General features: G+C 37.9%; 4 protein-coding genes across 5 annotated transcripts in view; 2 read left to right on the forward strand and 2 right to left on the reverse strand.

Moving 5' to 3' along the window:
- LOC116303132 (multidrug resistance-associated protein 1) overlaps positions 1-8656 on the reverse strand; it is a 20713-nt gene extending 12057 nt beyond the window's left edge. Inside the window, exons 1-12 of the mRNA XM_031712609.2 lie at positions 8516-8656; positions 6827-7166; positions 5998-6103; positions 5768-5829; positions 5030-5161; positions 4469-4687; positions 3336-3513; positions 2684-2938; positions 2386-2451; positions 1924-2061; positions 693-833; positions 259-346 (exon numbers count right to left, since the gene is read on the reverse strand). Coding sequence (XP_031568469.1) covers positions 259-346; positions 693-833; positions 1924-2061; positions 2386-2451; positions 2684-2938; positions 3336-3513; positions 4469-4687; positions 5030-5161; positions 5768-5829; positions 5998-6103; positions 6827-7095 — 1654 coding nt within the window. The 5' untranslated portion in view covers positions 7096-7166; positions 8516-8656. The remainder of the gene's footprint in view (positions 1-258; positions 347-692; positions 834-1923; positions 2062-2385; positions 2452-2683; positions 2939-3335; positions 3514-4468; positions 4688-5029; positions 5162-5767; positions 5830-5997; positions 6104-6826; positions 7167-8515) is intronic.
- Positions 8657-9436: 780 nt separating this feature from the next.
- Positions 9437-14971, forward strand: LOC116303145 (major facilitator superfamily domain-containing protein 6). 2 transcript variants are annotated; one of them, XM_031712625.2, is made up of 3 exons: positions 9437-9528; positions 9647-11451; positions 13788-14971. In XM_031712625.2, exons 2-3 carry the CDS (start codon positions 9915-9917, stop codon positions 14009-14011), a joined length of 1761 nt encoding a protein of 586 aa, XP_031568485.1. In that variant the 5' UTR covers positions 9437-9528; positions 9647-9914; the 3' UTR covers positions 14012-14971. The 2 variants fall into 2 exon arrangements, with proteins under 2 accessions (XP_031568485.1, XP_031568486.1); XM_031712626.2 differs by having other exon boundaries at positions 9437-11451.
- A 3441-nt stretch (positions 14972-18412) lies between these two features.
- LOC116303109 (trace amine-associated receptor 6-like) lies at positions 18413-20548 on the forward strand. Its single transcript, XM_031712565.2, has one exon. The coding sequence runs from the start codon at positions 18866-18868 to the stop codon at positions 19853-19855; it is 990 nt and encodes a 329-aa protein (XP_031568425.1). The 5' UTR covers positions 18413-18865; the 3' UTR covers positions 19856-20548.
- On the reverse strand, positions 20546-25586 carry LOC116303152 (26S proteasome non-ATPase regulatory subunit 9). The gene is made up of 7 exons (XM_031712631.2): positions 25491-25586; positions 25315-25417; positions 24692-24802; positions 23945-24015; positions 23281-23382; positions 22800-22888; positions 20546-22150 (listed from the first exon to the last, which is right to left on the reverse strand). Exons 1-7 carry the CDS (start codon positions 25584-25586, stop codon positions 22129-22131), a joined length of 594 nt encoding a protein of 197 aa, XP_031568491.1. The 3' UTR covers positions 20546-22128.
- Positions 25587-27969: the final 2383 nt, after the last annotated feature.

Genomic DNA, 27969 nt, shown 5'->3' on the forward strand with positions numbered 1-27969 from the left:
GAATAATTATAAACATAACATGATGAAAAGAATATTCGCGCGGGGGGGAGGGGTCAGCAACGAAGGGAAGTAACCAATTTTTTTTCATTCCTTTCCCAAACGTTACTTCCTTACTTCACCCTCACTTTCCTTCTCCCTCTCCCCTCACCCCAACCACGCCCACGCCCACCCCCATCCTCAACCACACCCATCGTCACCCCTATGACAGCAACATACAATATACAACAACGACAGGAGCCAACAATAAAATCTTTTTACCATGTTCCGGCATGACATGCAGGACATTCTCAGGATCTTTCTCTTCTAAATTCAAAAAGTCATTTAACCGAGCAAGGGAAACTTGTGCCTGAAATAAAATATATAAATATGCCATGAGTTTCAGCGATTCGCAGTCCCGAACCAGCATCCATACACAACATATCCGTAATGCGCAACTATTGGTTGATCTAACAAGGGAAACTAATGAGGAATGCTTTATCATCAACCAACATGGCGGCTATGACGTAAAATGCACCCCAAGAATAGATACAAATGCTATACCGTCCCCATTAACTTACAGGGTTTTATGATCACAAAATTGGGATGACAAAATCTGTTATCTCCAGTCCCCAACCCCCATCCCCTCGATCCCAACCCCCCTCATCAGCTGGTGACACAGGGTACCCATAACTATACATTAGGATCATTCTCACCTGTATAATATTCCCAACAACTCTAGAGAACACAGAGAGCGGGAAGCGAAGAATATTAAACAAAGATATCGCTACAAAAGCTTTAGTTGCTGTCAGCTCGTTCCCTGATAATGTGTACACACAAAATGTGGCAAGAGACACCTGAAAACAAAGAATCATTAAAGCATCCTAGGTATACTTGAGATTTACTGAGAGATACACTGTTAAATGACAAATCGTTTAAATAAAACGTGTATGCAATAGACGCACAAGAAACAAGCATTTCGACTTTTTCGAGAAACGTTGTCTTCAAGAAAGTTCTTCAAGGCCATAATGTCATATGGTTAATTGGCTGAATTTCGTACAAAGCTAACGAGCTAAATTTCATTTCGATCTGTGAGTTAGCCATGTCCTGACTTAGATCAGCCTAGAGGGTTGTTTCAGGGTTCGATCTGTGAGTTAGCTGTACCTTGACTTAGATCAGCCCAGAGGTTGTTTCAGGGTTTGATCTGTGAGTTAGCCATGCCCTGACTTTGATCAGCCCAGAGGTTGTTTCAGGGTTTGATCTGTGAATTGGCCGTGTCCTGACTTAGATCAGCCCAGAGGTTATTTCAGGGTTTGATCTGTGAGTTAGCCATGCCCTGACTTCGATCAGCCCAGAGGTTGTTTCAGGGTTTGATCTGTGAGTTAGCCATGCCCTGACTTTGATCAGCCCAGAGGTTGTTTCAGGGTTTGATCTGTGAATTGGCCGTGTCCTGACTTACATCAGCCCAGAGGTTATTTCAGGGTTTGATCTGTGAGTTGGCCGTGCCCTGACTTACATCAGCCCAGAGGTTATTTCAGGGTTTGATCTGTGAGTTGGCCGTGCCATGACTTAGATCAGCCCAGAGGTTGTTTCAGGGTTTGATCTGTGAATTGGCCGTGTCCTGACTTACATCAGCCCAGAGGTTGTTTCAGGGTTTGATCTGTGAGTTGGTCGTGCACTGACTTAGATCAACCCAGAGGGTACTTCAGCCAAGGTATCTAGAAAATTTTGAAGCCTTTTTTGCAACTTAAAAGTTTCATCAAACAGTAGAGTAGTAATCTTGCATCCTTGAGTGATCATCATATTAACAATAGACTCGGAACTACAACATCTTTGTTACACTTCTAGTCAGCGCATTTGATCAGTAGGAAATAAAGTTTGCACGTATTAGGACGTAAAATTCTTATTATTTCTTAAGGTTATTATCAGACCAACATTATTACTCACCAGCATCGGGGCAGAGGAGTTGAAAAAGAAAAGCGTACATGTAAGATACATGCTGTGTTTTTGGTATTGTATTTCTTGTCGGCGAACTTCCAAAATCTTCTCAATGAAAGATTCTTCCCATGCGTAAAGTTTGAGAACCTAGAAGTTAAGGATTAAAAAAGATGTCTGAAGAGCTGTTTGTAAGTTTATGAACTTGGAGAAGGAATGGGGGGGGGGCGATGCCTAAAGATCCTGAAGAAAGGTATTTACCACGGGAACCATGCCACAATCCAATGAAGCACCTGCGTCATGACTATTTGATTTAGAAAAAGTCAAGATATGGGCCAATGCAAAATTAGGGACGATGTGTGAGGATGGGATGGCAAACAAGATAGATCAACTGGACAGATGTTTTTGGGGTGAATGTTAAGCAGTATTATCTTTTACTGTAATTAGCCTGCTTAAATGAAAGCTCAAACTTACCTTAACTCCACTGAGAGCTTCACTAATGAGTTTCACACGAGCATCTTTGTACTGCAGCTGTTTAACCTGTGGAAAATGGAATATGGAATGTTGATGGTATTGATGCTGGTGATGATGTTGATGGTTATGACGACAATAGTGGTATGCTATCATAATGGTAATGATGATTACAGTGATGATGATGTTGATGTTTGAAGACAGTGAAGATGATGACAAATGATGATGATAACAACAGTTTTGATATCAATTACCAAAATGATGGTAATATTTACATTTTTAAAATCACATCTTTGTATACCTGTAATCGACGTTGAAACCGAGTAACAAGAATATTTATTGGAATAAGCAATAATAGCACAGCCACGCCTGCTAAGGTAGAGGCACCCATGGTGATGTATAGGAAGTATATAGCTATACACACTTGTAAAGGTGTCGACCACACTTGGTTTAGTGAATATACAAGCTGAACTAGCCTCTGAGAGTCAACTGACATGAGGTTGAGGATTTCACCAGCTGTGGAACAGTTCCGTGAACTATTACAGAGTTGTAGAGCCTTGAAGGAAAATAATCAAAATTACAGTAGCTGCAAGGACTCCCATAATTAATCTTCTAACTGTTGCAAATATTTGGCTAAGAGTAAATGAATAAATGAATGATAAAATGACTGGCTGACTGACTCAATGAAGGAAGGAAGGAAGGAAGGAAGGAAGGAAGGAAGGAAGGAAGGAAGGAAGGAAGGAAGGAAGGAAGGAAGGAAGGAAGGAAGGAAGGAAGGAAGGAAGGAGGGAGGGAGGGAGGGAGGAAGGAAGGAAACCAAACTGAAAGAACCAAGAACTCAGAGGAAAGCCCTTGAGAACAAAATTAATGACCAGCAGGTCTGAAGATTGAATATTTTCTTGGTCATGCATCCTACAAGAAGAACATCAAGAACTTGAAGCATGATATTTTACCTTGGAATAGACTATCCCCAAGATTGCTATTCCCACTCGCATACCTGCCACAAACATCACATGAATTGAATGCTGTGAGAAGGTGTACTGGATGATAGCAACCAAGACCATAGCCAGAACGTAAACATAACCCTTCCAGTCTGGACTGGATTTATCTTCTGCATGTTCTATTAGAACCCTGAGAAGAACAAAAAATAGAAATCTGAGTATCAACACATTTTACAATTAGATTTGGGAGAGTCTCAAATTGCATGCGAGCTCGCACAGTGGGCTATCAGGGGTGGATCCAGGAAATTTAGAGAGGGGGGGGGGGGTGACAATTATGAAGGTTTTACAAAGGATTTGAGAAAAAGGGGGTGACTGTTACTAATTCTATACTGAGAAATTTGAGCAAAATGGGGGTGAGTAGTCACCTATTTTACCACCCCTAGATCTGCCCCTGGCTATTCCCGCAGTTGAGCTAGACAACAAAATGTTTTTCCCTCCATAGCATTTGCACACTCAAACACTTCAGGAAAGCTTACACTGGTTTAAAAAGGCTTTTACTCTCCTAGGGATAAGCATGGTCAGGAGCTGTTTGATAAAGGTCCATAGCACATCAATGTCATATCAATGACCAGAAACCCCACCCACTGACAATTTTAGAATCAAAGAATGAATGAATGAATGAAATTCTGATTAAATGCATTTTCAGAATAGTCCCTTTCACAGTTCCCAGAACCTTTTTGAAAGGTAGCCATGCCTTTGCATCAAAGCAAGACGAATGGTGAGCTTGCAATGATAGAGACCTTTTTTAACACCTTGGACAATTATTCACATGTCTCTATATCATTGCAAGCTCACTGTTCATCTTACTTCGATGCAAAGGTACGGCTACCTTTCAAGATGGCGCAGGGAACTGTGAAGGGGACTATTGATACCAGTACTCAACACATGGAAAATGATAAAAACTAGACAATGAAGATGCAAAAAAAACACTAAAATATCATATTTGATTCATCTTCTTGTACATGTCTTTTCACTCACTATCCATGCATCATCAAATCTCAACTTTTAATTGCATTTATTCAGAATTTCATTCAACTTCTTTCAAAAGATCATTTGCTATGTTGTTTAAAGTATCTCCTACTCACTTTAGCAGTTGTGGTTGCACAAAAATAAGCATATCGCTGACCAATTTAAGTAAGATACTAATTGAAAAGAAGGGAAGAAATACCCTTACTAATGCTTTCACTAGTGAAGGGCGGTAACGGTTTTTCTCAGAACTGCTAGGAAAGGTAACAGCTACTTCTTCTGTTTCCATGTTAAGATGTGCTGTTTCTGTGTCTGTTTGGACTTTGTATTTCTTTGATCTAAAAATGGAAAGGAAAAACAATTTTTTACAGCCATTTTACACCTGAGACAGATCTATACAGCAAATTGACAATTAATAATAATTTCATTCTTCAGAGAATTATATCAAAATCACAATGCTCAGGCTTTGAGTGAAGCGTTATCTTATCAGCTGAACATGTTACAAACCACCTTGAGACATCTGGCATTCTGCATGACAATGTACAAAATTAAGCTGTTGAACAACAAATCATCATGACAAACAGCACCATTAAACACTCAACCTAAATTTTCTGTAAAAATACTAGTTGTTTTCTAAGGTGTGGGATAAATTTAATTATACAATACAATGCTATACTCACTTTTTACTTTTTGATTGCTCTTTTTTCCATTCCTGTTGAAGCTTTGGAACAATTTTGGATGATTTATTGTGTTCACTTAGCAGCCATAAGTCTTGTGTTTCTAGGGGTTTTCTATACCCTTTCATGATCAGGCTGAAATTATGATTTTCAAAAACAATTCACCTTTTCGGCACTAGCTTGGATTGTGTTATGGTCACCAAAAAGTTCGGACATTGTTCTTGGATTCCCATACAAATTCACTGACTTTAAAGAGAAAATATAGGTAGATTTTTTTAGTTAGCTCTCTTAACAGCAGTAAGAAAAGCTTCAATCAAGCTAGAAAAATGATTATTTACTTGTATTTAGAGAACTAACTAAACAATAACCAAGTAAATAGTTCATTTAGAGTCAGTATATTTGTATGGAAATTCTAGAGCAATGTCCAAACTTTTTGGTGACCGTAACACAATCTATACCCCGTGACAGCTAGTGCCAAAAAGGTGAATTACAAAGATGATGATGGTGGGGTGAGGTGGTGGTGGTGGTACTGATGACGATGGTTGTGAAGGTGGTGCTGGTAGTGATGATGGTGGTGATTATGATGGTGATGATATCGGTGGTGGTAGTAGTGATGATGGTCCTGTTGATGAATATGGTTGTAATGATGGTGTAGTGGTGGAAGTGGCGATAATGTTGATGAATATCAATGAATATGGTAGTGCTGGCAATGATGAACATGGTAACATAATGAGCACCTACCTGTTAAGCCACCAAAAAGTTATTTTCGATAATATATTAGCTGTCTCTTCAGGGCAACGTTCCTACAAAATAATAAACACTCTCTGTAAAATTTATACCTAGGAAAACATCTAGAGAACTGATCAACCTCAACGTACTTTTAATTAGAAATTCACATATTATTTATTTTCAATCTTCAAACACCAATTCTTTCATACTAAGTTTTAAGAAAAATGTATTAGGTCACTCACCGTTCCCATGAGTTTGGGATTCGGAGCATCAGGAAAAAAGCGCAGATCAACATCTGTATTAATGTGTGACATAAGAAGCGTCCCTCCTTCTACTAGCTCTTGAATTCTGGAATTATCCAATCAGAGCATTGGTTCACATGTTACCAAAAGCTAAAATCATAGCTGTAAAAATAAGCAGTTTTCTTGGGATGGGAGCCCTGTGGTTTGCCTATATACTGTGTATAAACCGTCCTTTTTTCACAAGGGTAGCACTTAATAGCCAGTGGCTAACAAACCTGTGACCCTCATTCTGTGATCGAATTGGAATTTAGGAGTTGATTTTTGTGGAGGGAGGAAAACCGGAGAACCCGGAAAACCCTCAAAGCACAGGAGAGAACCAACAAACAACTCTACTCATATACAACACCGAACCCGGCATTACTCGAACTCGGGTCGCATCGATGAAAGGCGAGCGCTCACACTGCTACACCACCCGTGCTTCCCTTAATATTCATGTGTTTCTGTAAAGGTCCCTGGAATTGCTTTCATTTTTGATGTTGTGCTTGTATTGTTGATTTTGTGCATAATTTGTTATGATGATAGCCTAACCCTGATCAAATAAGAAAAACTTGTAAAAGAGTTTAAAATTTTAACTAAATTATATTCATAATGTAGCTCATATTTTTCAACCGTGGTTAAATAAAGTTTTCTGTCTGTCTTTTTTCTGTCTTTTTTCTGTGTGTCCATCTGCCTGTCTGTCTGTCTGGCAGTCTGTTTGTCTGTCTTTAAAAAAATAACAAAGCAGTATTTTATAAATTATATTTCACTTTTTTATAACTTTTTCACTTACTCTTCAGCTGAAATATCTTTTCTGAGAGGTGCGAAACAAACGCTAGGTATATATCCCTCATCTTGTCCACTGACCCCCTTGACATAAAGCCACCAGTTTATGATATCACTCCCCACCACCTCAAATGTCTGACCACAAGTAAATGATAACTGAAATGCAGAACTAGGAGCTTCATTGATGGATTCTTCAACTTTAGAGCCACCACCATGTACAGGGTCATAATCACATAGCGCTAGGATGTAGAAGGTACTCTCTTCTGTAAGGGCCATGGTAGGTGTAAGATCTTTATAATGGGCTATAATTCATTTTATATTCAGGTGACAGCTATTGGCAGTAACCCCTGAAACAGAGATCATTAAGATGGCTGGTGTCAGTAATATGTAAAACAAATATATTCTTGCACACAAACTAAGGGACTGGCTATAATAAATATTATTTTTATTTTTATTATTTAGAAAGTGGGCGGGGGGGGGGGAGATTGTGCAAATAGTGGGTACATGTAGGTCAATATTCTTCTTACAAGAAATAAAAGGGGGCATATATATTTATGAGAAGATTATTCAATTCACCTTTTCGGCGATAGCAGTCACATCATAAACACTTTGTTGGATTGTGTTACGGTCACCAAAAAGTTTGGACATCGCTCTCGGATTCCCATATGAATTCACTGAGTTTAAAGAGAAAATTTAGATAGATTTTCTTTGGTTAGCTCTTTTAAGAGCAGTAAGAAAAGCTTCAATCAAGTTAGAAAAATGATATTTTATATGTATTTAGAGAACTAACTAAACAAACCAAGTAAATAGTTCAATTAAAGTCAGTACATTTGTACAGAAATCTGAGAACAATGTCCGAACTGCTTGGTGACTGTAACACAATCAAACACAATTTATACCACATGACGGCTAGCGCCAAAAAGGTGAAATAATTTTGTAGTCCTCTATCTGTCTGTGGAGGGAGGTGGACGGTCTAAAAAAAATGTTCAATACAAAAAGGGGGATGGGGTCAGGAAAGAGAAAACTTTGCATACATAATTTTGCACCAGCCCTCTGCCCTTCTTCTGCTTTTATAAATAATGTTGACCTAATTAAGCCAATATTTGATGGCTGCAAACATCAACCTTTTGATATGTGATTTTATAATTTTCATTACATGCCTGCTTACATAAAACGTATGCAATCACTTCAAAACTTGCTACGATGTTAACTAACCATCTAAATTTAAAAGCTATATAAAACAGCTAATCGTGGACATACAAAATAACAGTTTTTCTGCCCCTTAAATAATCACAAAAAGCTCTAGCGAATTAAGCATATGAACTCTATATTGCAAAGTTTCAAGCTTGTATAAGCCCCAAGCTAATCTTGTCAAAATTGAGGGACCATGCATAGTCATTTAGTGGGCGATATTTGACTACAAACGATGTATTTAATAAATTTGCCTTAGAATGCATACAAACGCAGCTGCGTTAACCTAGCAACGGTGTTTATCGTTTTTAAACAACATTCTGCTTGCCGTATTTCCGTATTGAATTAAGAAATAAGAAAAAATGAAGGTTGGCTCTTTATCAAAATGTTTAACTTTCTAAAGTACATCAATATCTGTTCATAAATAATGTATAAATCAATAATTAACCAATGCCAGAGGCATATTATAACAGCGGTACGGTATTGAGGTGGAGAAAAGACTTACTTTCGGTTTGTTTAAGCGATGTTTTGTGAGTTTTCCTGAAGCTCTTCCTGTGTGTATGCAGCCATCTTGGTTTTGCAGCGCGCACTGAATTGTGGTTATGCCGGTCGATGCTTTGCAAGCGCAAGAGTTTGCAAAACATGCAAAATATTTAACAAGTTATAGCTAAATGAAAATAAAGAAATAAAAAACAGTATTGATCAGGAATAATATTGGCATAATCTCTTAGACATCTTGATTTTTACCTAAAGTTTGTGTTTCACAGCTAGTTTCTCGAACGTATCCCACATGGAAAAGAGTGACCATGGATGTTTTACCAATCAGCGATACAAGCCACATACCGGGTCTGCTGGTCATAGCAAGGGGTTAAAAATCTACGGTCTAGGGTCCGACTAACCTCTCCCTTAGGCTTTTGCCGAGCTTCCTGATCAGTCTGTAATTCCTCCCGGGATAGCGGTGTCGGGGTCGAAATCTCCAGCGTAGCCGTAAGTCCATAAGACGGTTCAGCACTCGATGTCTGGAAGTATGGTCCTGGTTATTTTAAATCAATGAATAAAAAGAATTGGAAAAGTCTGCTCCATCAGTGCGCATGCGTGATTTCAAAGGTAGCTTCTAGTAGGGTGTTCAGTTCCCGACGTATCAAGTAGTATATATAGAGAAATTAGAAGAGAAAAAATGGAATAAACTATAATACTTGAGAAATGCAAATGTACCCAGCGTGAAATGAGGGGAAAAAAGGAAGGAAGAGGCAAAGAACAATCGAGGAAAAAAGAAATAGTCACAAAGAACGTCTTTAAATCCATATTTCACATTAAAACACATCATAAAAAACTAGTTTTAATTCTAGAAAAAAATATATATATAGAACACTCAAGCAAATTTATCAAAAATTTCATACATGCACAAGATCGAATCCGGGTGCCTGGAAACCCACTTTGATAAGCGGTATTAAAGTATAGTTCCAAGGTGAGCTCTTGCTTTACAGGGATTAAAACATGATGAGCCTCTAGTGAAAGGTACCGATAATCATAAGAACACCTTTCTATTCATGATACAACAATCATTCGGTTTGTTCATAATCTTTAGACTGTGTCAGCCATCCTCGACTGAATGATTTTGCTTTGATTTGCATAGAGCAACGAAGATTAAGAGGAACAAAGCTTAGAAGTTAACAAACCGCCACTGAAGACTAAAGACTTACGAAAAACAGCCCGTTTATTTTGAAGGTAGTAACATTTAAAAGCACTTAGAGCAGATATATAAGTAGCATCTCAGTGAAGAACGGATAATCGGTGCTATAAGGTATCTTGCCTTAGCGCCGGGGTATTATTCGATATTTTGGGTGTATCTTACTTCAGGCGTATCGGCAGTCGTATAGTCAGTAGTAAGCTCAACCGTCAACATGTTGGAAAATTCAAGTACGAGAAGTCGTCCTAGATCTGTTTCCCAAAGATTGTCGGCAGTTCTCCAAAGTTCTTCCTTGGAGGCATGCACGTATAAGCTGGTGTACTTGTTTTTCTACGCTGCATTTGGATCGACGCTTGTGTACTTGCCCTTATATTTTAAGTACGTTGGACTCAACGCTGCCCAGGTTGGAGTTCTGACTGGCATTCGACCATTCATCCAGGTTATAGGAGCTCCAATTGGAGGTTTTTTAGCCGATAAATTCAAGAAAAGGAAATTAATCGTGGTTATTGCGTTGTTGGCATTCACGGTTAAGCATTTGGGGATATTTTTGGCTCATACACCGACTCAAAATTGCTTGTCAACGAACGGCAATGGCTCCGATTTACACTCGGAAAATGACACAAACCTAACACGTAGAATTGTCGATTTAAAACGGAACTTGCAGCTAAATTGGTCACATGACTTCAATTTAAAAAGAACAACTAGCAGAGACGGATACGAAGGTTTCAGTGGTATTCATCTTGATGCTACACCAAGGCCAGTACATAATGAAAAAAGGATGAGGATTGTCAAACACAGACCAAAAGTACAAGACTATCCATACTTAGAAGAACAAATGGTAGACGAGGAAGAGAATCGTCTTAAAGAAAATCACCGAGAACTAAATAAAGAAATACACTCCAAACACACGAGACGAACCAGACGTGACGCCATCACCAGAAGCAACCACACGAGACAGAGTAGACCTAAAAGCAAAATAATAAGAAACCAGAATGACATAAATAGGGATTTTGTTTTATTCCTTCTAATAATATTGTTTTGTGAGCTTGTTGCATCGTGCATGCTCAGCCTCCTTGATGGCGCTGTTATGGAATTACTTGGCGAAGAGAGGAATAACTACGGAATGTTTCGCCTCTGGGGGTCTTTGGGAATTTGCACAGCATCGATAACAATAGGAGCAGTCATCGAGCAAAACGTCTATATCTATTGTGATATTGAACTCAAAGACTACCGAATACTCTTTTATTTTTTATTCGGCTTTAGTTTTCTCGCCCTACTTGCCTTTTTGAACACCAAACATTTGTATTCTGTGGATATCAGGAAAATGGGATCGGATATTTCGAAGTTTAAAGAATTTTTTTCTGGGGTTAAAAATATTGCATTCTGGATAACAGTCATTGGCTTGGGCATTATCGATGGATTTCAAATGGATTTTGGTCCCTGGTTCCTTGACGACCTGGGTACTAGTCCAGCCTTGATTGGCGTGGCAACGTCTCTTCATTTTGTCGTCAACGCCTTTACATATATGTTCTCAAACCATATAATCAATAGACTTGGGTATATGAACACGCTGACGTTAGGGCTCTGTGTGTATGCAGTTGTCTTTGTTGGGTTCTCCTTCGCTCGAGTCCCCTGGATTGCCATTGTTTTATTTTCTCTTGTTGGGTTAGTGTCATCCCTGACTTGGGCGTGTGGAATCACCTACGTTGCTATGGTTGCAAGTCCTCTTGGTATTGTATCAACAGCTGAAGGTCAGTATCACACTCCTCCTTCAATTCCCGTCTGCCATTTTTCACCATAAAGGCTTTCTTTTCAGTACAGAAGCCAAGCTTCCGCCTACCTATAACGAGGAACGCAGGTTCTGGGAACGAGATTGCTCTGTCAACGGCTGCGCGCGAAGTGGAATCGAGCTTTTTACTTCTGTAAAGTTGCGCGCAAGTTTAATCGCGTCGCAACGACCTGCAACGTTATTCGTGGCATTAACGTGACGTCCTTAACCAATGAAATACATATTGGCGTTAATGGTTTTTTGACAGGACAGTTAGGCTGCGTTCATTATGTATACCGCAGGGGGGACAGAGGAAATTTCAAAAATACTCCAAAATTTCAAGATCCCCCCCACTTAATGTAAAAAAAAATTGTGCCCCGCCCTCCTTTAGCAGGAAAAAAATGTACCCCCCCCCCCCCCCCCCCATATACCTAAATACAAACACTTCTTTGTCCTGATACCTACACATTCCTATGCAAGCCATTGTGGTGACTGGTAACGAAAGCTTGCTGTCTTCCTGATCGCGATAAATACTGAACTGGATGAGGAATATCGGTTTCCATTTCCTCCTCACTGACGACTATTTTTTTTTTCAAATTTTTTGAAACTTTTTTGAAAGGAACCAGTGAGCAGCACTTAGGATGCTAAATTGTTAAACTTTTTATCTTATATCTCCTACGCGTTACCTACAACTCTGTACACTTCTTCAGGAAGTTTTACAATAAAAGTTTAAAGTCCTTTATTTAAATACCAACTATCCTTATCTACGTATAGGAAGTAGGGGCATGTAAAGGAAACGCGTATACAGGACTCTAACAAGGGAGGAACATAGTTTACGGATGTTGAATAATTTTTGAATAATTTCGGGGGCAAAGATACAGCTATAACGTGTTTCCTTTACATGATAATGATTATGACAATAGTGATGAAATTGAAGATGATGATGATGATCAAGATTACAATGTTATCTAAATAGTGTTGTACAATTATCCTGTTCATTAAATTTCTTGTTGAGTTTTAAATGTTAGTTAATAGTCATTTGTTGTTGACAGAAAAATCAGCATCCCCCCTACCATTACAAAAATAATTTAATATCCCCCCTTGAACACCTGAAAAATTTTGTGACCCCCCCCCCCCCCTGCGGTATACATAATGAACGCAGCCTTACCGCTTGTGATATCTCTTGAAAATGTTTTTGCCAGCAATGTTGCGTGCAACCGTTTCACCGTTTGCCTTGTGCGAACCTAATTCATGGTTCCGACTCCTGTTAGTTAGCGTCGCTATGCTCCACAAGCCGGCTCAAAGAAATTAGCTAGAATGTCTCAGAATTCAGTTACATGTGAATCTCTAATCGCCGAAAATTGATTATTTGAAATGGTTTCAAATTTTTACTGTCCTGTGAAAAAAAGAGAAATCCTCGTATTACTCTTTAAAACATGTACTATGTAGTTATTTCTCGAACAAGATTTTTAATTCCACTGGGAAAACTGCTGCATCAGTAACTGGTTAGCCATTGTCTGAGCAAGAGCCATGAACTAACCTAACTACTACCTAACTAACATCTAACTCTCAACCTAAACACATACTTATTTGGGATCCCTGTGGTTTGTCCGGTGTTCCGTGCCGAGAAAGGCGATCCTTTTAGTAGTACAGAAGGGGCGTAATGTTTTCAAGTTCAAATAACTTAGGAATATGATATGATCCTTTGCTCACAAATGTATCTTTTTTAAGTTCTACATGCGGTTAAATGAAATAATTTGATCTGGAATAAAAACTGCTAATAATGAATCGGGGCGGAATTTTTATTTCTAACCCGTTCAATTTTTCCCCCTTTTATGAAATACTTTACTATTTAGCGCCCTTTTGGATTGGCCTTGGAGATAAAATCATGTCGCCATGATTTGAATTAATATTCAACGCCTTCAAAATTCTGTAAATATTCATGAGTTCACTTCCACCTTGGCACTGCAGCGCTATTTCATGGAGTAAATATAACATACATTTGCAACGGGCATCTTGCCATAACGGCGATAATTGTTTTGTATTAATCGAGTTTAAACAGTTTACTTTTAACATGGCAGCGCTTTTTCTTGGAGTAAAGGCGAGAATACACGGTGTAAAATTGCCCTCAACATTAGCAACATGTGCAACAAAATTGCGTCGTGTGACATGGCTCGCAACATCGATTGTCTACAACACACTGAGCACTATGTTGCACGTTTGTCCGTAGCTTAAGGATAGTATACTCTGGAACAGGCATTTTGCTATAACGATATAATTGATTTTTATTACATGTTTTAAATTTTTCCTTCATTTAAGGTTTAATGAATGGCATCTACACAGGGATAGGCATTTCATTTGGGACTGTTATTGGTGGTGTCATAATCAAGGTTATTGATATTCGCACGGCGTTTAGAGTGGATGCAGCACTCGCCATAATGGTCGCAGCCATCTTGAATCTTCTTCTATGGATTGATGGACGAAGGAAAAAACAAGGGGAAACTGCTTATCAATCCCTGAAAGCTGAATCTGAGGACGAATAGGGATTTGCAAACTGATTCCCAAGGGAATGAGATATCTAATACACACTTTTATCTTATTAATTACAATAAATAAATTTACAAAAACACAACAACCTGCAAATAGGAAAACTAATCAATACAATATATATTCATTAAAAATTTTGTAAAAAACTGCACACATTTGCACAAATTAGTAAGTTCAGTAGACCTCAGTAGAGTGCAAACAATATGACCGTGAAACTTTAGTAATACTAAATAGCACAACTACATGCAAATTCCATTGTTTTCTATAGTTTAATTGGCACTATTTTGTACCATTTAGTAATTAGTGTTACACGGATTAATTGTTTGCACTCTAATCCGTAGACCTACAAACATTTGCACTATAATTCGTACAATTTTGGTATTTAACTTTTTCACGGTTGGGTCAAAACCGCACAATCGTTCAAACGATACGATGAGTATCTCGATTTCCCAGTGATATTTGTTCATTTGGACAAAATCTGGCTTCATTTGTCAAGCTCAATGGTCTTATACAACTACATATATTAAGAATGTTCATTTAGAGAAACACCTGTAAATGTGACGCAGTGACGAAACTATATTCAATTATCAGTACAAACAAAATATCAAGGTGTTCGATGATAAAAATAAAATTTTTTTTTGAAAAATCGAAAAACAACACAACAAGTGAACAATCTACAATAAAGAACACTTGAAAACCTGACAAAATGTACAAAGAATTTTGTTAATTTCTTTGAACAGAAACATACACTTTGTTTAATTAAGTTCATTTTCTTTTGAGAAACAGTTTCGAAAATGACACCGATGTACACAAGATTTTGTTAATTTTTCAAGAGAAAACACAACTTGTTCAAATAGAATTTGAAACAGCGCGGGCACAATGGAGGAACGAAAAAGTAATAAATGTAGATACAAATGGCCCGAAAAACAACAATGAAATAAAGAGGCTCATTTCAGAGTACGCACGATTAGAGGCCGGTTACTAGCCGGTCAAAAATAGCCCTCCTCTATTTGCGCCCCTAAAAATGATAAACCTGATCCGGGCTAGTCAAAATCAGTTCTTTGGATTTAACTCAGGATAGCGACAATTTTTACCAGTTGGTCACTAGACCGCCTAAAAGCGGAGCTCCCAGTACAATCTTTGTTGTCACCTATTGTTTTAGCTTCGACGAAGAGTTTAAGCAAAATGGTAGCTATAACTATTTCATAGATTTCACTCTGAAACTCTTTAAAATAAACTGAACAAAAAACAAAACAACAAACAAACAAAAGAAGAAAAAAAAATAGCAACAAACGAACAGAAACAAAACAAAAAAGTAAAAAGCGCGACACCATTTGTTGACATCCAAATGAAGAATATGGCACTGAAACATTTCGTCGAATATAAAATTGATTGTTTCATTAGAGTTCGTATGAGAACATTTTAACAAGATTAACTGAATGCCAAGAACTCATAAAAAACCTGCAAGAATGCCACATGCAGTTCGCCATAAAAATCAGCGTTGCCTTAGTAACGGGGTTTTTTACAAAACAATATTGTTTCATCATTTGGAAAAACTAAGGTCCCGTCTACCCACACCCGGATAATCTTTGAAACTGATTTTTTTGTCAAGAATAGGCCTTGAGAAGGTACCTTTTCGAAAACGGATATATACTTGCTATTGGAGGGGCGTAAAAAATTCAAAAGCTCTAGCGCTACGCGCGCACGGGAATAGTCGGTTTTCAAAATTTAACATGTTTGCACAGGCCTGATAATCAAATAAACCATGGTTTGTCGATCTCGTGTTTATCGAACCTATTCTCACTCATAATTGGATGCATAAATGAACGCAAACGTGATGAATAAGGGATTTATTTACAACTACTATCTGCCTTACTGCGCGCGCTAAATTACTCACAATTTTATTTTATTTTTTTTCTTGCCAAGCCAAACATCACAGATTGAATTTCAATCAACAACAAGCTACGTCCGGTGTCTTTATTTAATATTTGTCAAAGCGTTTACTTTGCTTACTTAGCCTTTATACTGTCCAAAGTGATAAAACGCAATCACTGATAATTTCGATATATTCTTCAATTACGATATTTTTTTTTTTCATTTTTAAATTTTATCGAACCTTGAAACGCTCTCTGAGCTTCTCGAAGTCAGGGCAACCCGATTAACTCGCGGATCAACTCGGAATTTAATATTTTGGGTTTCGTGAAAGGTGGAGAAAACCAGAGAACCCGGAGAAACCTCTTCCAATTTGAAAAGATCTAAAATGATTAGATTTACAAAGATGCTTATGATAAAGTTCGATTTTGAATTATCCGGAAGCCGGGTAGTCTCCCTCGCATCTGTTTTTAGTGTGGAGAGGGAGCGTTGCGTGACAACCGACACTAAAAACGGATGCGAGGGAGACTAGAAGCCGGGCGGAGTTAGTCGCGGAAACAAGCGAACTAAGAAAACAAAACGGAAACTGTTGATCGGGATGATGAAGAAAACCGTAATCTGATACGAAGGCAGCTTGAATTGACAGTCAAAAACAAGTCAGAAAGGAGATTTTTCAAGTCCGTCAGTGCATTAATAATACACGAGTTGTAGGTGTTTCTAAAGATTTAAAGTGTTTAAAACGAGACACAGCAGGACGTCGTATTACTACTATCTTCGGGAACCCAGGGGTAAAATTCTGTCGCTCATTTCTCGCCATCCCAGACAAAATGGGAGAAAGAAGCCACAGAATTTTGCCGAGCCATGATTTGGTACTTGCTCTGCAAGACTTGTCTTTAATTTATGCACTACACCCCGGCGTTCTGTCCATATTGGTACTAAAAGGTCGATAAATATAATTACGATGCAAGTGCTATCATTACTCATTGAATAATTGCGCGTGGGATAGCGTTCCATCCGGCCATTCGGGTGCTAGTCGTTTAAACACTACGAGAGACGAAGAGTCGAGAATTTCACAAAACAATTGAGAATTATATTTAATTTCGGATACAAAGCAGGAGTATTTATCGGGATAATTATTTCCTAAAAGTCGACTTTTAACTAATAACTGGTTTTCTGAATTGTCATTCACAGCCAGCTTAACTCCATACTTAATAATTTGAATAGTACTTATACGCGCATGCATGCGCGGTCGAACGAGCTGTTTTCATTCTCAAATAGAAAGGATTAACTGTTGCAGCTTTTTTTTTTTTTTTTTTTTTTGTTTAGCAAAAACTAGCATGCGATTGATCTCTTAATTATGCAACCACAGCTGTCGACCTCCCACCCAAGGCGCCCGAAAATAATACGGTTCTGTAATATTAGACTTTTTGAATTTCCGGATGAAATCATTATGAATGTTTTTAGGTGGTTATTATTAAATGAAAATTGTGCCGATTGATGGATCTAATTTCTCCCTCCTTGGAGCTAGGAGTGATGTTTCCTAGCAACGAAACCGGGTACCACTCATTCCTAAAACTTATTTGAAAAGTTATTCGAAGACTCTATTTTTTTGATGAAAACAAATCTAACTGAAACTCTTCTAACCATTTTCCCCCGTATCCATGGGCGTAGGAAGCGGAGGAACAGAGACGATTTTGTCACTTCTCTCGATGGGTGAACTCAAGTTATTAATTCTCCGACGCAAATGATTTAAATAATTATAATTGCTTTTTAAAACTTATCCTTTTAAAGATCTAAAAGAGATGAATATATTTACTAGGTATCCGGAGGGAAGACACTGAAAACACTAGCTGATTTGGAATCCCAAAACAAATACATTGATCTAAGCCGGGAGAAAAAGGAAAAAAACACAAGGAGAGACACAATTTTTTACAACAAAGGGTAAAAATAAGTTTTAGGAGTGTTTGGAATAATTAAGATAACAAGTAAAGAAACTAAATGAGTAAACAGTAGTAAAGAAAGCAATAACCGACACGGATCATATGTACACCTATTTCAAAAAAGGTTGTCATTGCGAAAGGCGATAGGCGATAAGCGATTCCACATGGAAATGGTTTCGTTGAAGAACTGGCATTGAATCAGTCTCATCACTAAGATCCATGTTCTTGACAAGAATAAGAAGCAGAAACACAAGTCATTCTGAGCTATTCTTGGATCTTGGAATGACCCATCTCCTATTGCTTTTCGCCTATTGCATATCGCCTATCGCCTTTGGCGATGACAACTTTATTTGAAATTGGTATATAATGATGGTGGTAGTCATGGCAATGATGATACAAAAGGGTTGAAAATTTTTGAACTTAAAAATGTACTTGTAAATGTTTTATCTTTTAAGCGATTAATGGGATAGATTAGGAAATTAAAGGGAGTATGGGATGGGGAGAAATGAGTTGAAACTCTTTAAACAGCATATTGTTCATATTGTTAATTGATTCGATTAACATTGATCGAACTAACCAATCGATATGCATCCAGTTGGTTGGTCAATATGCAGATGTTAATGAAAATGATTTTCACTAAATATTGTCGTTTAGAGAATTGAACTTTTCATTTGCGGTAGCTCGGCTAGTAGAGTACGGTGCAAGACAGTTTCTTTCTTCTATTTTTTCTTTTTTTCAAATGCGAATCTTTAGCTGACCACAAGGAACTCTGGAACTCTGCACGATAAATACAACAGCTACAAAAAGGCAAATTATAACTGCGAACTCTTGAAAACACAAAAAACTTCGTTCCCCATTGTTTTACTGTACTTTATTTTAATTCCATCTATCGAAAGTCTTCGGGTAACTTTTTCTACATCATCAGCTACTAACGGCTTAGTGTACTGTGATTAACTGAATTCCAAATCGCAAACCACCAAACGCCGAAAACTACCTTTAATAACTTCGAACTCTGAAGCCACGAGCAAGCACTCAACAATGCAGTCCAATCTTACGACAATTTGTTCCGGGGAGTTGAACTACCCAACGTCCATCATCCTAGCATTTCTTCATACCATTTCGGGGATGTTCTCCGTTGGTGGGAATTTGTTCGTTCTCGTAGCGATATTCCAGACTCCGTCTCTACACACAACATCCAACTATTTCATTGCTAGCCTGGCAGTAGCTGACCTATCGGTTGGACTGATCATCAACCCGTTATGGGTCACTAAAAGTGTACTGAACATTTGGGAAAACAGCCACTTTCTGACAATGTTCACAGAGTTTATGAGCATGCAGACGCTATTTACCACGACCTACAGTCTCGCGTTTGTCAGCTACGATCGCTACCTTGCTGTAACTTCAGTATTTCGATATTTACACCTGATGACTATAAAAAGATGCGTACTTTCAATTGCGTTGGTCTGGGTTTTGTCGTTTGGATTCGGTGCTGTGAGATTCGCTGTAATAAACCCTCTAATGTTGCCATATCTGTGGACAGTCGTTGCTGTCATATGCTATACCATCCCGTTCACCATTATCGCATATTCCTACTATTTTATTTTTAAGGAAGCTAGGCGACAGAGACGACAAATCGAAGCAGTTGAAAACTCTATCAGCACCAGGGAAACATCGGAGACCATCCGAAGCGAGACTAAAAATCGAAAAGCAGCTTACACGATTGGTATTGTTATAGGACTTTATTTGCTATTTGCTTTTCCAAGCATGGTTATCACTGCCATTCAGTTGATAACCTCAGACAATTGCTTAAAAGTTCGAATAATACGCATGTGGTTTTGGGGAGCGCTTGTTTCGTTCGCTTCGTCTGCTTGTAACCCGTGGGTGTACGCAGCAAGAATAACGGAGTACAGACAGGCTTTCAAGAGTATTTTGAGTTATATTTGCCCATTCAAGTTCTCTATTGCTACCCGTAACAATAAGATAAAATGCTTGACTATACCCAAGGCGAAGGACAATGAAATGGGATGACGATTACTTAACGAGATGCAAAGTGGAAAATTAATAAAAGTGTGGTTCGGGCTCTTCTTCCACTGGATTCCAACTGCAATTTAGATAAGTTGATTTTTACGGAGCGGGAGGAAAACCGGAGAACTCGGCGAAAAACTATCGAAGCACAAGAGAGAACCAACAAACAACTCTGCTCACATAAAACGCATAGTACAATTACAAGGACGATGCTATAATATGCCATATGCGATGGCTTTTACAATCCTTATAAATTCGCCGCCATTTATTTCCGAGTTTGATTCAGGTTTTCCCCCCAAGAGACCGGCATTGTTAAGTTTAGCGTCCAGCCTCTCATACGACTGCGTTGAGTTGAACAGAAACCCGCTAGATTGTCAGTAATTATTACAGAAACTCTACTTATTACTGTTGAATCTGTTTGATTAAGGAAAAATTTTATATTAAAAGTAAACGAACATCTGAAAAAAATATGAAGCGTTCTCCAATATCAATAAAGGGAATTTTTAACATAGAATTTAATTTAAACAGTAAAAAGTTCATAAAAGGGGAGAATAAAAAAGGAAGTGGTGTTTGATAGGACCGATAGAAAAGAAATGGCCTTCTCCCTTATCAATCATTGAAAAAAAAAAATTTACAATGAAATAAACACATTTATTTTCAAAAAAGAGCATAAAAAATAAACAACAAAACAGATAAGAGTTTCTAAAATTTCTTTATAATTTTAAGTTTTTCAATGAAAGAAATGCCAAGAAATCAGTGGATTTACTGTAGGGTGGCATTTGTATTCAGTACAATACTATGAATCAAATGAAATACAAGTCAACCGAAGGGAAGCTGTTGTCCAAAATAAAAATGACCCAAAACATCTGTTATCAGCCCACACTCATGGACTATGACTGAGTGCTCGATGGGCGGTTTGAATTCAATTTTTTTGTATTGAATTTTAGTTTATATTTTTGCATTCCATTGTTGGCACACTTAGGCCCCGTCCACACTATGCCGAATAAATTTGAATCCGAATTTTTATTTATTCGGTTCCATTTCGAAAATTCGTTTTCGGTGAAGAATTGTTCCGGATTCGCCCGGACTAGTGTGGACGGTAGGCCTAACCGAATAAATTAAAATTCGGATTCAAATTTATCCGGCAAAGTGTGGACGGGGCCTTAGTTGCAAGGGACTGCAGAGAAAGCGGTCGCTTCGATTAAAAAATATAGGTGACAAAGTAAAATAATTGCGGACTGAGATATTGATAAAATTGAGGAGTCTTAGCGCAAGTCTCCTCACTGCAGGCGACTAGCTTAGCGCTTCATCTCCTGTTTTTCCGGTCCTTTAATATCCTCGGGAAACCAGGGATAAAATTATGTCGCTCGTTTCTCGCTTCCAACTTTGGAAGTTGAATCCTGGATGTCGTAATCACTTAAAGGTGCGATTACACGGAGCAATTTTCTCTGCACTTTGTCACGGCGTTGCGACACAAGTTGTACGGAGCATTGCAGCGTGTAATCTACAGCGCAATTTGAAAAACGTTGCGAGACAAGTTGCAGCAATCGTTGCGAAAAGTAGAATTCGTTTCTACTTTTGGCAACGATTGTGTCTCTGTTGCACCGCGTAGACCCTCTTGCAACTTGTGTCGCAACGCTGTTGCGAGACAAGTTGCAGAGAAAATTGCTCTTGTCATAGATACTCACAACCGCAAGAACAGCAGTGGCGCAGCTCAACGGAGTGGAATTGAAAGCGTGTGAAGTCAGGCGCCTCTGGCACCTGCTATACATGTCACAAAGCATGTGTCACACAGCTCCAACCAATTCGAGTTATTAAGGGTTGATTTGCGATGAGGGAAGGAAAAAGCAAAGGACAGGCAACCTCGGGAACCCAGAGGTAAAATTCTTTTGCGCGTTGTTCGTGACACTAGTTTCGGTTTCGGTTTCAGTTATATTCAGAGAACGATAATGAGAAAAAGAAAAGAGAGATGGGGAAGTAAAATAAATGTAATGTTTACTTCTTTTAAAAGAATGAAAACTCTTATCAGGAATCAAATTAGCCATCACTGTTAATTTTTTTCTTATATGCTTTGCATTTCGTAGGTTAAGAAATTTGTCATGTATAAGTACTCTTCCAGATACTTTACCAATAGCCATCTGTTAAATGCTTCTTAACATCCATTTAGAGGCACAAGGTTAGAGAAGATGACGCCAAGCCAAAGAACAGGGCAAATGAGCATACCACATGACCTCACATTAGTTAACCATTCCTTTTGGATACCAGTTCAAGATCCATTAAGCAGGAAGAACATGGCATCTACAAAATTAAAATTACATAGATATATATATATTAAAATTCAGACGTCATCAAGAAGATGTATGGCTTTCCTGTGTTAGGAATGCCCAACCTCCAAAATTTATTGATACCCTGAAACAAATACTAGCCAATGGGCTGATCTAAGTCAGGACATGGTTAACCCACAGATCAAATCCTGAAATAAACTCTGGCTGATCTAAGTCAGGGCATGGCTAGCTCATAGATCAAACCCTGAAAAAACCTCTGGGCTGATCTATGTCAAGGCATGGTTAACTCTCAGATCAAACCCTGAAACAACCTCTGGACTGATCAAAGTCAAGGTACATTTTAAAATGACTGACTCACAGATCAAAATGGAATTTAGCTAGTTAAGTTCTTGCAGAAAAACTAGAGAAACAGAGAAAAGCAGTTGCTACAAGGGAGAAAAATTACAAACTCTACAGACATGTGATCTTAAGTCTGGGAATACAAACTGAGACCCCAGAAAAGAGAGGCAAGCGTATTACCTATACGCCACCCTTGATTCCCTAAGACCTGAGTTCGCAAAACAGAATGCCTGAGACCAAAATTTCCAAGTTGTTTGTTTAATTATAATTTAAAAATTAAGATAATTTAAAATAGAGATAAAAGACACATTCAGACTACTTACCCCAGAAGGCCACGCCCAGACCATGGGTTAGGTATAAGAGACAATCTTAATTTCTGTTCATTTCTGAGTAATATGATCGGCATTGAATTCTGAAATGGAAAAAAAAATGAAGTAAAGGTATTATAAGTATTTAATTAAGGCAGCTTTCCTATCCTTTGGAGAAGTCAAGACAATGTTAACACACCATGGATGTTCAAAGAAAACCCCAAACCCCAAAAGCTGCTCTGAAATTATAACAAATCCCCACATATCCCTGTGTGTGTGTGTGTGTGTGTGGGGGGGGGGGGGGGGGGGCAGGGCTTACTTTGACTGGTGCATTATACTGTGTTCTCTTGTACAAACCCCTTACATATTGCGGGCACGAGTGGTGTGGGCTGCTAATATTCTGCCTCTCACCAATATAACACAGGTTCTCTTTTGTGACTCAATGTTATACCCTTACAGAATTATACACATATCATTGCTCAAGAGAGATACTTACGCCTTTACTGTGTTCTACAACGGATGCAACATTCTGCATTCCTTGGAAATTCTTGTGGGTTAATGATCCAAATTTCAAAATTTTATCCTTTTTTTGTAAACCCTGCATCATTAAACAATAAGCAAATAAACCACTAGTATGACAAGGAAGTAAAGGCAATAATAAATAATGGGGAAAAAATAATGAAAAATTAATTAATGAGAGGACAACGCGTCAGTAAACAGAGCAAAAGCATGAATATAGTATGGAATAAAATGAAAGACCAAATTTGTGAATAAACAACATAATGAATCGAAGAACATGTAAATGAATGGATGGATGGATGGATTGTCTCCCGGTTCAACAGCCTATCCCAAATTGGAGGCATAATATACTAACATACTAACAAATCACTCATGATTGTAAGCTGCATGGCTGCTAATAGCACCTTTAATATGCAGCCCGTAAAGTCCTCCACTGCATGTAAAGTGCATTGAGACAATGTAAAAATGTGCTATATAAGAATCCCATTATTATTATTATTATGGATGGATGGATGGATGGATGGATGGGTGGGTGGATGGATGGATGGATGGATGGATGGATGGATGGATGGATGGGTGGGTGGGTGGGTGGGTGGATGAATATAACAGTTAAGCAATAAAGTATAATCAACAATACTAACTGCCTGACAAGCTGGTGATCCATCTGTCACAGAGCCTACTTTCAGAAATGGTACCAGGTCTGCTGTTTCATCTGGGAAAGATATGACACCACCATCAGATCAGTTAACATCATCAAATCTATTTAATTTTGTGGGGAATTAGAAAGAGTCCCTTTCACAGTTCCCTGCACCATCTTGAAAGGTAACTGCGCCTATGCATTGAAGCAAGAATGGCACTGACCTGGCAATGATAGAGGCCAAGGTGTTAAAAATGGTCTCTATGATCATTGCAAGGTCACCACTGCTCTCGCTTCGATGCACAGGCACAGTTACAGTCAAACCACCTCAAGCGTGAACACATAGAGGTCATTATTGACTTTATTTTTGGATTCTTGATTTCAATATTTGATTTCAACATTCATTATTGAAACAAAGTCTTCAGAGCCTAGCATATACAAAAGCCAATCATATATGCAGCTGAAATGCAAGAGCAACTTTTTGTGCAAGGAATATCAAATATTAATGACTTACCTTCTGTTTCTTCTATAAACAAGAGCCTATGAGCCAAGTTAATTGAATTTTCAAACTTTTTTTTTTTTTGAAGATCGAAGACTTTATTTTCAAAACTGAATGCTCAGATTGAATGACCTCTACATGTTCAGGCTTGGTTTGACTGTAACTTTCAAGATGGCACAGTAGTATTTAAATTTTATTAGAAAATGATGAATAACTTCATTTTCCAACACATTTTTTTTGGTTTGTACTAACCCAGCTTTGGTTTTTCATATTCTTCTTTTTCATTTTCTCTTGCCATGGCATGTATTTGGTGCAAACCATCTTCTATTTCTTTCATTAATGCTTTGTGATCATTCTGTAAACCTAAAAGCAAATGCGTATTGTCCAAAAGCAATTCACTCTATAGAAGCAAAAATCAAAGAGACAGTGTATAGATGGTGTCTATAGACAGTGACATTTATTGATAGTGAACTCCAACTCCTAACATAATTACTATCTTTAGTTCTGTTACGTTTTATCCAACCATTTTCACTTTTTAAGATATACAGTATACAGGTGTTGTCCGCCTTCACTAATATTTCTTTTCCTAATACCTGTATGTATTTACCAGTGACATTTATGAATTCCTCAAAACTCTATTTTGAAAAGAATAACTTTCCTAAACTGAATAGTTGTATAAGTTGTGAGTTTTAAAAGATTTCTAAGAAATATTTTGAGCTCGTACTTGTAACCATTTCTATGACTCGGCAGAATATTTTGCGAACAACGCTAAAGTAATATTAAAACAAATGGTAATGCAGAACGTTCAGAAACCTTTGTATAGTCGTAGTCCCAAGTCAAATTGAATGGCAAATTAGTAAGATGGTAATGCTTACAAATTATTTTATTTCTTGCGATCCTGACAGTGTAAACATCGATGTCACTGCGTGGGAAACCTTCACTATCGACAAGGTTACCATCCATTCCTACACCTTTTTGCTGTTGGAAAATATCAGAAATAAGTAAAATAGACATACGTTAATCGGGCGTCGTTGAATATAATATTTCTTACTGATTCAAGAACCTCTTGGAATTCTTTGATTTGTTTTTCTATTTCATCTTTCTTTGCGATCAATTCTTTCACTCTTTTCACGTCTCCGTCCGCCATTTTGTACCTACATGAGTGCGGGCTCACGTGTTTCAAGTGAATTTGTTTTACTGGGTTGCCTGTGTGAAACCAGTCTTAAAATGAGTTTCGTTTCGTCTTTATTAACTTTATCTGAAAATGCAGAAATTGTGCCAAGTAGAGGAAGAGTGCGACAATAGCGCAATCACTTCTTTTCATTAAGCAGGATCTGCAATTCTTTAGTATTAAAGGGATAAAACCAGATTACGGTAGTAGGTCTAGTTAGATGATCGCGACTAGAGCTCAACGAAACCATTATTTCCTCTGACTTGTGACATTACATGTTCGTTTAGCATATTTGCATAAATTGTTTCCTTCAATCTGTGATTTATAAAACCGAATAAAGACAAGCTTAATCACATTTCTAAAGAAATTTTTAGGGCGAAACTATAAGCATTTTTTTGAGTGGGACACCTGTAGAGTAAAACTGACAAGTTTGAAAATGACCACTCTTTTCTGAAGGTGTGGATGTAGTAAGTACTTAACTGACATTTTCCCTAAAAGTTTGTCAATAACAGCTATTTAATAACTGATATATATATATACATATATTGTTAATATTATGGCCAGCGCTTGTAAAATTATTAACCGGTTAACTTATAATTGACTTAAAAATTAGTAAAGTTAACCGACTCTGGTATCCCCATTCACACCCCTCTTATCCCCATTCACACCCCCTCACGGGGACTGGGCAATGCTACGTAGCTATGTATATAAAAAGCGGAAAACGTTTATAGAAATTTAAAAAGAAAATATGTTAAGTTAGGAAAGACAGGAAAACATATCTACTTTTTCGTAGATCGATATTGCTAAAATGCATGATAATGTTGATCGGAACCCGGTTATATACGACTAAAGATTTGAAGCTATAGTAAAAAATGTATAAAAAAAAGAACAATTCTTTTGTGCATAACGTGGGATTCGAACCCACCAAAAGAACTCAAAAAATCGATTCTAATTTGCCATACCTCCGAGACATCCGCAGAGCTGAGGCGGCGTATGGACTTCGGACCTGACGGCGATTAAATCCTTCTGCCCTTGGGTGTACGAATTACGCAAGAAAATGTTCTAGCCGAAGCATCAGGGGAGAGACCAGCCGGCCCCCAGACCATATCGGCTAATCCCTTGCATCTCTGCCACGCACGGAATCGGTTGAGAAAATATCATCAAAAAGTCTAGTCTATCTAGTGCATTGTTTTCACGGCTATTGTTATGCTGATTACGTATATAGAGCTGTGGTCCAATGGGGAAAACTTGGGCATCGAAGATACTGAGTCAAGCCCGTCTAAGAAGGGTTAGTATTTGGATGGGTGGCCCAAACATTATACCTACTCAAAAAGCTTTTCAGCCTGAATTTATTTAATCTATCTAGCAAAATTCTCTATTGAGCTGTTAAGAATCGCAGGAAACATATTTCTCTACGAAAATAGAATACTTTGAATCAATTGGAATTCGCTCTTATTCTGTGTCCCGCGAAGGAAAGACAAGCACTATCAATTTGAACTTGGCCTTTTTAAGAGCCTATCAAGCCTACAGCATCTCTTCCTTATTTCATAGCCCTTAATTTGAAATGCGTTTCGTTGCCGACATAAGTTCAATACAGAAATCGATGATGCAACCCAGGATCCTTGTAAAAAATTAATTCAATCATCAAATAGAGAATATCTCTGTGAGAATAAACTCAAACTGACTAATCTTACGTTAATGTTAGCTATGACCACCAATGGATGTGAAAAAGAAGATCCTTGACCATAATCTCATGTTTTATAGTTCAAATCCAGTGAAAGGACCTTTAAAGCTCCCAATAAACTATGACGGCCATATTCGTCTAATAAGTTACTTTTGATCTGTTTTATTTATTGATTTGTTTGTTTTGGTCAGTTGAGTTGACCAAAATGTATACGTTTTCCGATTTGGAAAAGGGTGACCTTCCAATGGATGCACGTGAAAAAGTCACTATTTTATAGTGTAATTTAGTATAGGAATGTCTAAATGGCCGGCTGCCGGTCATTTAGCGTTATCATATAATAAATTAACATAATATGCCTTGTTTTGAGAAAAAGTAAAGTAGCCAGTCCAAAGGAGTAAAAGTACCAATCTGATTTCTAAGTTGAATCAGAACAATGTAGAAAACGAAATTGGGCTCCCTGTGTTTGTTATCTTTTGCCTTTTTCACAGCACAGGCAGTCCATAATTTAGAATATTAATAATAATTTTAATTATTATAATAATAAACGCATACATACATATATGTTTTTTTTAACACACATACAAATTACTACGCACGTTTTCTGCTTCCACTTAAATAGCATGGATACTATACAGAATATCCATTCCTTTGGAATAAAGACTTTCTTTTTACCAT

Source organism: Actinia tenebrosa, unplaced genomic scaffold (assembly GCF_029948245.1).
Source record: "Actinia tenebrosa isolate PJP-AT-01 unplaced genomic scaffold, QUT_ActTen_1.0 PGA_scaffold0__85_contigs__length_37466705, whole genome shotgun sequence".
NCBI classification, from domain to species: domain Eukaryota; kingdom Metazoa; phylum Cnidaria; class Anthozoa; order Actiniaria; family Actiniidae; genus Actinia; species Actinia tenebrosa.